The 11,312-nt window shown below is 48.6% G+C and overlaps 1 protein-coding gene across 2 annotated transcripts; it reads left to right on the forward strand.

Annotated features, from left to right (window-relative positions):
* The first annotated feature begins 5,390 nt into the window (after positions 1–5,390).
* On the forward strand, positions 5,391–11,021 carry PRSS41 (serine protease 41). Of its 2 annotated transcripts, XM_054668737.2 has the most exons (6): positions 5,394–5,712; positions 5,800–5,826; positions 6,138–6,303; positions 6,466–6,749; positions 9,989–10,146; positions 10,516–11,019. In XM_054668737.2, exons 1-6 carry the CDS (start codon positions 5,649–5,651, stop codon positions 10,732–10,734), a joined length of 918 nt encoding a protein of 305 aa, XP_054524712.1. In that variant the 5' UTR covers positions 5,394–5,648; the 3' UTR covers positions 10,735–11,019. The 2 variants fall into 2 exon arrangements, with proteins under 2 accessions (XP_024205851.1, XP_054524712.1); XM_024350083.3 differs by having other exon boundaries at positions 5,391–5,826; positions 10,516–11,021.
* Positions 11,022–11,312: the final 291 nt, after the last annotated feature.

Below are 11,312 nucleotides of genomic sequence, written 5' to 3' on the forward strand. Positions count from 1 at the left end.
CAGCACTTTGGGAGGCTGAGGTGGGAGGATCACTTGAGGCCAGGGGGTCGAGACCAGCCTGGGCAACATAAGAGAGACTCTTGTCTCTATAACAAATTTAAAAATTAGCTCACCAGGCCAGGCTCAGTGGCTCATGCCTATAATCCCAACACTTTGAGAGGCCAAGGCAGGTGGATCACGAGGTCAGGAGTTCGAGAGCAGCCTGACCAACATGGCAAAACCCTGTCTCTACTAAAAATACAAGATTAGCCAGGCATGGTGGCACGCACCTCTAATCCCAGCTACTCGGGAGGCTGAGGCAGGAGAATCGCTTGAACCCAGGAGGTGGAGGTTGCGGTGAGCCAAGATCACGCCATTGCAGTCCAGCCTGAGCAACAGAGCAAGACTCTGTCTCGAGACAATAAAAACACACAAAAAATTAACTCGCTATGATGGCACATGCCTATAGTCCTAGCTACTTGGGAGGCTGAGGTGGGAGGATCACTTGAGGCCAGGGGGTCGAGACCAGCCTGGGCAACATAAGGAGACTCTTGTCTCTCTTGTCTCTATTACAAATATAAAAATTGGCTCACCAGACCAGGCTCAGTGGTTCATGCCTGTAATCCCAACACTTTGAGAGGCCGAGGCAGGCAGATCACCTGAGGTCAGGAGTTCGAGAGCAGCCTGGTTAACATGGTGAAACCCTATCTCTACTAAAAGTACAAAAATGAGCCGGGCTTGGTGGCGTGCACCTGTAATGCCAGCTACTCAGGAGGCTGAGACTTGAACCCGGGAGGTGGAGGTTGCAGTGAGCTGAGATTGTGCCACTGCACTCCAGCCTGGGCGACAGAGTGAGACGCCATCTCAAAAGAAAAAAGATTGTTTTATTTCTCATTTATTTATTTAAATAAAAAAATTGTTTATTTAAAACATGAAAGAAGGTGTTGAGGCATTGGCAATTGGCAATCGGCCAGGCGCAATGGCTCACGCCTGTAATCCCAGTACTTTGGGAAGCTAGGGTGGGCGGATGGCTTGACCTAGGAGTTAGAGATCAGCGAACATGGCAAAATCCCATCTCTACAAAAAATACAAAAAAACTAGCCAGGTGTGGTAGCTCGTGCCTGTAATCCCAGCTACTCAGGGGGCTGAAGTGGGAGGATTGCTTGAGCTTAGGAGGTGGAGGTTGCAGTGAGTCAAGTTCATGCCACTGCACTGCAGCCTGCATGACCGAGCAGGACCCTGTTTCAGAAAAAGAAAAAAAAAAAAGGCAATCTTGAGATTCCAGGTAAGTTTGTGAGTGATGGTGATTCTTTATACTGTTCTATATTTATAAAATTGTATATATATATATTTTTGAGATGGAGTCTCACTCTATTGCCCAGGCTGGAGTGCAGTGATGCAATCTTGGCTCACTGCAACCTCCACCTCCCAGGTTCAAGCGATTCTCCCGCCTCAGCCTCCCTAGTAGCTGGGGCTACAGGTGCGTGCCACCACACCCGGCTCATTTTTTGTATTTTTTTAGTAGAGACGGGGTTTCACTGTGTTAGCCAGGACAGTCTCGATCTCCTGACCTCGTGATCTGCCTGCCTCAGCCTCCCAAAGTGCTGGGATTACAGGCGTGAGCCACTGCTCCCGGACAAAATTATATTTTTTATTTTTTAATTTATCTTTTGTAGAGACAGGGTTTTGCTATATTGCCCAGGCTGGTCTTGAACTCCTGGCCTCAAGCACGCCTCCTGCCTCAGTTTCCCAGAGTGTTGCAATTACAGGCATGAGCCACCATACCCAGCCTTAAATTCTCAAAGCTGAAAAAAATTCCCCCTTTCCCAACTGTACTCCTGCCTCAAACAAATTGAATCAAGGAAGACAGAAAAAATATTTTGGTAAAGACTTGGGAACCCAGGCTGAAGTCTGAAAGTCTGAATAATTTCACATGGGATCTTTTTTTTTTTTTTTTTCTGAGACAGGGTCTTGCTCTGTCATCCAAGCTGGAGTGCAGTGGTATGAACAGGGCTGCTGCAGCCTCAGCCTCCTGTACTCAAGCGATCCTCCCACCTCCGCCTCCTGAGTAGTTGGGACTACAGGCATAAGCCGTTGCACCCTGCGTTAACTTTTTACTTTGAAATAATTACAGACTCACGAAAAGTTGCAGAAATAGTAGCGAGGTCCCAAGTACCCTTCAACTAGCTTCTCCCAACAGTAAAATCTACCATAACTATAGTACACTATCAAAATTCAGGACATTGACATTAAGACAGCACAACTAACTAGACTACACACTTTACTGTGATCTCACTTGTTTAACCTTTTATTTTTGACTTCTTTAAGTTACAAAAGCAATTTGTCCATCAACGGATAAACAAATTGTGGTAAAATCCATACAATAAAATATTAGTCAGCCATTAAAAAGGATGAAGTGGCCGGGCGGGGTGGCTCACACCTGTAATCCCAACACTCTGGGAGGCCAAGGCAGGCAGATCACAAGGTCAGGAGTTCGAGACCAGCCTGGCCAACATAGGGAAACCCCCTCTCTACTAAAAATACAAAAATTAGCCAGGTATGGTGGCTCATGCCTGTAGTCCCAGCTACTCGGGAGGCTGAGGCAGGAGAATCTCTTGAACCCGGGAAGCAGAGGTTGTGGTGAGCCGAGGTCGCACCACTGCACAGCAGCCTGGACGACAGAGCGAGACTCTGTTTCAAAAAAAAAAAAAAAAATGGGATGAAGTACTGATGCCTGCTTCAACATGGATGAACCTTGAAAACATTATGCTAAGTGAAAGAAGCCTGCCAAAAAAGGTCATAGTGCTATTGTGATACAGTAAGAGATATATATTTGGGCTCTGCCCCCAGTTTCTGGCACAGAGGTTCTAAAACTCTTGACATTTCCTGAGCAATAGAGGTGCTAGGTGCATCATTTGTTCTAATATTTGGTATTTGACCCGGGTTCCTGACACAGAGCTCCTAATCCCTTGGCATTTCCTAGGTGAAAGGAGTGTCTTTTGTTCTAATCATACAACTCTTTGTGTGTGTGTGTGTGATGTAGTCTCACTCTTGTTGCCCAGGCTGGAGTGCAGTGGCACGATCTCGGCTCACTGCAACCTCCACCTCCCGGGTTCAAGTGATTCTCCTGCCTCAGCCTCCCAAGTAGCTGGGATTACAGGTAGGTGCCACTATGCCCCGCTAATTATTTTTTTCTTTTTTGAGACAGGGTCTCACTCTGTCGCCCAGGCTGGAGTACAGTGGAATGATCTTGGCTCACTGCAACCTCCACCTCCCAGGTTCAAGTGATTCTTGTGCCTCAACCTCCTGAGTAGCTGGGGTTACAGGCGTGCATCACCATGGCTGGCTAATTTTTTTGTATTTTTAGTAGAGACAGGGTTTCACCATGTTGGCCAGGCTGGTCTCAGACTGCTGACCTCAAGTGATCCGCCCGCCTCGGCCTCCCGAAGTGCTGGGATTACAGGTGAGAGCCACTGTGCCCGGCCTAATTTTTGTACTTTTAGGAGAGACGGGGTTTCGCCATGTTGGCCAGGCTGGTCTCGAACTCCCGACCTCAGGTGATCCCCTCGCCTCAACCTTCCAAAGCGCTGGGATTACAGGCATGAGCCACGGCGCCCAGCTGGCTATTATATCTTTAACACATCTCCAAGGTTTCCTCATCCCCATTTTGAACAGGGAGGGCTTCAGCAGGTAACAGCATCTGGCCTAAATGTATTTTGTTTCTTTTGTATATGTTTTGTTTTGTTTTTTGTTTCTTTTTTTTTTTTTTTTTTTTTGACACGAAATCTCACTCTGTTACTCGGGCTGGAGTGCTGTGGGGTGATGTCAACTTACTGCAAACTCCATCTCCCAGGTTCAAGCGATTCTCCTGCCTCAGCCTTCCAAGTAGCTGGGATTACAGGCGTGTGCCACTACGCCCAGCTAATTTTTGTATTTTTAGTAGAGACAGGGTTTTGCCATGTTGACCAGGCTGTTCTCGAACTCCTGACCTCAGGTGATCTGCCTGCCTCGGCCTCCCAAAGTGCTGGGATTACAGGCATCAGCCACCGCACCCTGCCTAATGATGCAACTCTTGATGGGCTCCTAGAAGACGACTGGTCACCAGAAAGGCCAAGTCATGATTAGAAGCTTGGAACTTTTAGCCCCACACCCAACCTCTCGGTGGGCAGAGGGGCTGAAGGTTGAGTTAATCAGCAACGGGCAATGATACAATCAATCATGGCTATGTAGTGAAGCCTCCATAGAAACCCAGAAGGACAGGGTTCAGAGAGCTTCTGGGTTGCTGAACACGTGGAGGACCCTTGAGGATGGCACACCTGGAGACAGAATGGGAACTGTATGCCCCTTCCCAGCCCTGTGCATCTCTTCCACGTGGCTGTTCCTCTGTATCCTTTGTAATGTCCTTTATGGGTAACTGTAAGTAAAGTGTTTCCTTGAGTTCTTTTTATTGAGACGGAGTCTTGCTCTGTTGCCCAGGCTAGAGTGCGGTGGAGCACTTGGCTCACTACAACCTCTGCCTCCCATGTTCGAGTGATTCTCCTGCCTCAGCTTCCTGAGTAGCTGGGACTACAGGCACCCGCCACCATGCCCGGCTAATTTTTTGTATTTTTAGTAGAGACGGGGTTTCACCGTGTTAGCTAGGTTGGTCTCGATCTCCTGACCTCGTGATCTGCCCGCCTCAGCCTCCCAAAGTGTTGGAATTACAGGCATGAGCCACCGAGCCCGGCCTTGTGTGAAATCTTTAGAGACTTCTACAAACAAGATGTCATCTGCAAATGGAAGTATTTTACTTCTTCCTTTCTGATTCTCACGTCTTTTTTTTTTTTTTTTTTTTTTTTTTTTTGTCTAATTATTCTGGCTAGAAGTTTCAGTACAATGTTGCATGGCATTGGTAAAACTGGGCATCCTTGCCTTGTTCCTGATCTTAGAGGAAAAGCTTTCACTTTTTCATCGAGTATGATTTTAGCTGTGGGCTTTACTGTGTTAAGGTCTTGTCTTTCTTTCTTTTTCTCTTTCTTTCTTTCTTCTTTCTTTTTCTTTTCTTTCTTTCTTCTTTCTCTTTTCTTTCTTTCTTTTTTTTTTTTCCAATATCTTGATCTGTCGCCTAGACTAGAGTGCAATGGCATTATCGCAGCTCATTGCAGCCTCTATGCCTCAGCCTCCCAAGTAGCTGGGACTTCAGACGTGTGCCATCATGCTCAGCTAATTTTTGTTTGTTTGTTTTTTTGTTTTTTTTTTGAGAAGGAGTCTTGCTCTGTCGCCCAGGCTGGAGTGCAGTGGCGTGATCTTCCAGGCCCCACCCGGCCCTCAGGAAGGCCTTGCCTACCTGCTTTAAGGGGACTCCTGGCTCAGGGCCAGGCCCTTGGTGCTGGAGGAGGTCGTGGGTGGAGGGCAGGGGGCACCAAGCGGGCAGCCAGGACCCCCGGGCTGCAGACAAGAAAAGGACTGTGGGGTCCACCGGGTCTGGGCCACATCAAGGAATGTGGTTGAAGACCCGCCCCTAGGAGCTGAAAGCCAGGGCGCTACCAGGCCTGAGAGGCCCCAAACAGCCCTTGGGCCCGGTTTGGGAGGATTAAGCTGGAGCTCCCAACCCGCCCTGCCCCCAGGGGGCGCCCCCGGTCCGGCGCGAGAGGAGGCAGAGGGCGCGCCAGGCCGCGGGAGAGGAGGCCATGGGCGCGCGCGGGGCGCTGCTGCTGGCGCTGCTGCTGGCTGGGGCTGGACTCGGGAAGCCGGGTGAGCTCGGGGCGCTACTGGCGGGACCGGGGGCAGCGGGGAGGCCGGGAGGTGGAGGCCGCGGGGGTCACTTCTTGTGTCCTGCAGAGTCGCAGGAGGAGGAGCTGTTGTCAGGTAGGGCGCCGAGGACGCGCGATGCCAGCCAGGGCGGCTGGGCCAGGGTGCACGGGGGCCCATCTACTGCTCTCTGTTCCAGGTCCCGAGAACGTGATGCTCTCAAGTAACTAATGGGTCCTAGGGGTGGGACCGTCCACTGCCCACCACGTGGGAGGGTCCCTAGCGTCACCTTCTTGGCGCGCGGTTCCCCGGGGAGCCCCCCGCTGCGCGCACCCCGGGGCAAGGCCGGGCAGGGCGGGCCTGCCCACCCCACCCCACCCCACCCCACCCTACCCGGCAGCTCAGCCGCTTCCGTCTGTCCATCCCAGAGGCCTGCGGCCACCGGGAAATTCACTCGCTGGTGGCGGGCGGAGTGGAGTCCGCGCGCGGGCGCTGGCCATGGCAGGCCAGCCTGCGCCTGAGGAGACGCCACCGATGTGGAGGGAGCCTGCTCAGCCGCCGCTGGGTGCTCTCGGCTGCGCACTGCTTCCAAAAGTTAGTCTGGGGGGACGGTCGGGGCCTCAGACTTGCTAATGGCCTCCAGGATGAGCAAACAGTAGCCACTCAGCAGCTTGGCCTCAGGGACTGGGCCTCCAGCGTGCTCAGGCGGCCAGCCCCCTATTCCAGGGCTCCCCGCCCTCTCTCCTTTTCTGCTAGGCACTACTATCCCTCCGAGTGGACGGTCCAGCTGGGCGAGCTGACTTCCAGGCCAACTCCTTGGAACCTGCGGGCCTACAGCAGTCGTTACAAAGTGCAGGACATCATTGTGAACCCTGACGCACTTGGGGTTCTACGCAATGACATTGCCCTGCTGAGACTGGCCTCTTCTGTCACCTACAATGCGTACATCCAGCCCATTTGCATCGAGTCTTCCACCTTCAACTTCGTGCACCGGCCGGACTGCTGGGTGACCGGCTGGGGGTTAATCAACCCCAGTGGCAGTGAGGCTGGGGATAGACCGGGTGGGGTGATGGGGGTGCGGGGTGAGCATTACCCTCTACCCCTGTTCCCGCTACACAAGCACAGCAGCCCCCTCCTTGGTCTGGGGCTGCAACCTGCGCCCCTCCTGCTCTCATTCTCTCCTCACTTGCTTTTCTGCTCTCACTGCCACCTGTCAGGGCAGGGACCAAACACCCAGTTCTTCCCCCTTCCAGGGACTGTGGGGGCCAGCAGGACAGTGTGAGAGGGAGGCCAGCTTGGCCTGGGCCTGAAGGAGTGAGAGGGAGTTCGGGAGGACCTGGTGACAGAAGCCTCAGGCAATGATTTTTAAAAATTGAGGCAACTCACAAACCATAAAATTTTCAAGTGTTCAGTGTTGAAGGACACAATTCAGTGATTTGTAGCCTACAGTCATGTGTCACTTAATGACCGGGATATGTTCTGAGATATGCATCATGAGGCACTTTCATCATTGTGTCAACATCATGGAGTGTAGTTACACAAACCCAGATGGCAGAGCCTGCTACACACCCAGACTGTGTGGTCTAGCCCATTGCTCCTGGGCCACAAACCTGTGCAGCTTGTTACTGCACTAAATACCAGAGCAGTTGTAACACACTGGTAAGTACTTATGTACTTAAACATATCTAAACAGAGAAGAGGCACAGTAAAGATATGGCATAAAAGATAAAAACCAGGCCAGGCGCATGAGCCTGTAATCCCAGCACTTTGGGAGGCCGAGGCAGGTGAATCACCTGAGGTCAGGAGTTCGAGACCAGCCTGACCAATATGGTGAAACCCCGTCTCTACTAAAAATACAAAAATTAGCTGGGTGTGGGGGCGGGTACCTGTAGTCTCAGCTCCTTGGGAGGCTGAGGCAGGAGAATCGCTTGAACCCGTGAGGGGCAGAGGTTTCAGCGAGCCGAGATGGCACCACTGCATTCCAGCCTGGGTGACAGAGCAAGACTCCATCTCAAAAAAAAAAAAAAAAAAAAAAAAAGATAAAAAACAGTATACCTGTGCCCTAGGCACTTACCATTAGTGGAGCTGGCTGGACTAGAAGTGGCTGTTGGTAAGTGAATGAATGGTGAGTGAATGTGAAGGTCTAGGACATGACTGTACACTACTGTAGACTTTATAAACACTGTATACTGAGGCTACACTAAATTTACCCAAAAACCTTTTCTTTCTTTAATAGCAAGTGGAACTTAGCTTACTGTAAACTTTTTACTTTATAAAAATTATTGCTATTTTAACTTTTTTACTGTTTTGTAATAGCAGCTACCTTAAGACACATAGCTATATGAAAATATTTTCTTTCTTCATATCATTTTTCTATGAGCTTTTTTTCTATTCCATACACATGGAACATACAACATATGATTTTTGGGGGTCTAGATTCTTTCATATAACATAGTGTCTCCAAGGTTCATTTTGTGGGATGTATCAATAAGGGGTTTCACTATGTTGGCTAGGCTGGTTTCAAACTCCTGACCTCAGGTGAACTACCCACCTCGGCCTCCCAAAGTTCGGGGATTACAGGTGTGAGCCACAGTGCCCAGCCATTTTATCAATTATTAATAGTGAGCTATTATCTCCAACTATTGTTGTAGAACTGTCTATTTCTCCCACCAATTCTGTCAATTTTGCTTTATATGTTTTGGCGATCTGTTGTTAGGTATGAAGATGTTTATGATTGGTATATTTTCTTGATGATTTGATTGTTTTATCAATATGTAATGTTGTTCTTGGACTCTTATAACAAGTTTGTATTAATTTCTATTTTGTCTGATAGAGTATAGTAACCTCAGCTCTCTTTTGGTTACTATTTTTATGGAAATTTTTCCCAACCTTTCACTTTCAGCCTGTGTGTTTCACTGGATCTAAAGTGAATCTCTTATAAGGAGCACCTATCTGGATCCAGTGATTTTTTTAAAAGCCATTTTATCAGTCTCTGCTTTTTATTTGGAGCATTCAAGCCCTTTACATTAAGAGTAATTAATTACAGATCTGCAAAGAATTACTTGTGCCATTTTGTTACTTGGTTTTTAGATCTCATCATATCTTTTTTCCATGCTGATATTTTTTATTTCTTTTGTTTCTTATTTCCTCATTTTTGTTTAACTGATTGTTTTAGAGTACCATATTGATTCCCTTCTCATTTCCTTCTCCGTGTTTATTTTGCTTTGTTAGTGGTTGCTCTAGGGATTACAATTAACATCTAAACCTTATAATAACCTGCTTTGAATTTATACCAACTTAGCTTCAACAGTATTAAAAAAAGTCTCTGTTCCTATATGGCTCCATTCCTCCACTTTATGTTGTTTTTGTCACAATTTACATCTTTGTTCATTGTGTAACCTTTAACCTAGATTTATAATTATTGTTTTATGTATTTGTCATTTAAATTACATAAGAAAAAGAGGAGTTACACACCAAAACTACAATAATACTGACTTTTATATTTACCTATGTAGTTGTCTTGACCAGGGCTCTTTATTTGTTTGTATGACTTTGAGTTACTCTCTAGTGTTCTTTCATTTTAACTGGAAGGATTCCTTTATCCCCTTCTTGTAGGATAGGTCAGCTAATGACAAATCTTCTCAGCTTTTGGTTATCTGAGAATGTCTTAATTTCTTCTTCATTTTTTCCTGATATAAAATTCTTGGTTGACTGTTTCTGTTAATCTTGCTGAGGATCCCTTGTCCTTGATGTATCACTTCTCTCTCCATGTTCATAAGATTCTCCCTTTATCTTTTGTTAGTTTTATTATAATGTGTCTCAGTGTAAATCTCTTTGTGTTTATCCTATGTGGAATTTGCTCAGCTTCTTGAATCTGTGGGTTCATGTCTTTCATCAAATATGGCAAGTTTTGACCTGGACCCCCAGCTGTCATGTGTTAATCATAAACATTCTCATCTACTGTAGCCCTTCTTCCTGCCATGCTTTGGTTGAGAAATCTCTCCGCGGACTTAGGCAGGGACTACCATCTCCATTCTACAGATAGAGAAACCGAGTTTCAGGAAGCACTGCAACAGCCTGGCCCATCTATTGGGTTATTCTGTGATATTGTTGATTGCTTTTGATGCACTGGGTGCTGGGGAGTCAAGAGCAATGCTGGGTGTTGTGGGTGTGTCAGGGACCTTCTCCCCACCACTATAACACATGCCCTTTCTCCTCTCCCTGCTCCAGATAGCAGAGGAGAGGTGAAGGGTGCTGTCTTTCTCTGTCCTATCTCCAGCACCTCTGCCACCTCCTTACAACCTCCGGGAAGCACAGGTCACCATCTTAAACAACACCAGGTGTAATTACCTGTTTGAACAGCCCTCTAGCCGTAGTATGATCCGGGATTCCATGTTTTGTGCTGGTGCTGAGGATGGCAGTGTAGACACCTGCAAAGTGAGTGCCTCTACCCCACCAGGGAATCCCACCCTCTCCAGCTCTAGACCTGAGAGCAGCTACCATTTCTCCCCCAACCACTCCCAACCCATTGCTTGGATTTCTTAGGAGAAAACCAGTGCAGTCTCAGTTACTGAGCCTACAAAATATGCTTCTCATTTTTCATAAATTCTGCCTACACTGATTAACCCACCAACCCCTGGAGGCTGTTGCCCCACTTTGAAAGTGTAGAAACTGAGACTTGATTCCATGGGAAGGAGTAAGGTTTGCATTCAGTCTGCCTAGCCCCACAGCCCCTCCTGCTCTCATGGCCTCTCTGCTGCCCCACCCACTCTGCCCCAGGCTGGGCTCACCCATGCTGCTCCCCAGGGTGACTCAGGTGGACCCTTGGTCTGTGACAAGGATGGACTGTGGTATCAGGTTGGAATCGTGAGCTGGGGAATGGACTGCGGTCAACCCAATCGGCCTGGTGTCTACACCAACATCAGTGTGTACTTCCACTGGATCCGGAGGGTGATGTCCCACAGTACACCCAGGCCAAACCCCTCCCAGCTATTGCTGCTCCTTGCCCTGCTGTGGGCTCCCTGACTCCTGCAGCCATTCTGAGTGCACCAGAAACTGTGAGGCTGCAGTGGGGACCACAGTATTGGCTCACCTCCTCTGGGCTGTGGGCGCTTCAGGGACAGGGTTGGGACTGCCTGCTGGATCAGATTCCAGCCCCTTTTGTCTTGTTTGCTAATAAATACGTGTGCATGTTCAAGCTGATGCCTTGCAGAGCTTTCTGTGGACCTAAGGGGATTTGTGGACAACTCCCTCCTCTTCACTCATGTCCAGTCCAGGCCAAGACCCTGCCTGAACTCCTAAATTGTTATCCGGGTTTTTATTGCGAACAGCAGCACCCTCTGGTTATTTCCATCGGAGTAGTACTTCAGTGTGTCAGAGGGGTGGGAAGACATGGATTGGGGGTGCCATGGAGGAAATGCTCCCAGTGCTCCCATCCTAGGGTTCCCAATCACACAAATGCCAGATGTTCCTGATCTTATTTTGGTCACTCCAATGGTTGACCTAAAACCAGGACATGGGTGCGGTAGTTTATCTGGAAGGTGATCCTAGGAAGCAAAGATGAGAAAGTGGAGAAACCAAGGCAGGAAAGGCACAAATGCCAA

This window comes from Pan troglodytes, chromosome 18, assembly GCF_028858775.2.
Source record: "Pan troglodytes isolate AG18354 chromosome 18, NHGRI_mPanTro3-v2.0_pri, whole genome shotgun sequence".
In the NCBI taxonomy this organism is placed as follows: Eukaryota; Metazoa; Chordata; class Mammalia; order Primates; family Hominidae; genus Pan; species Pan troglodytes.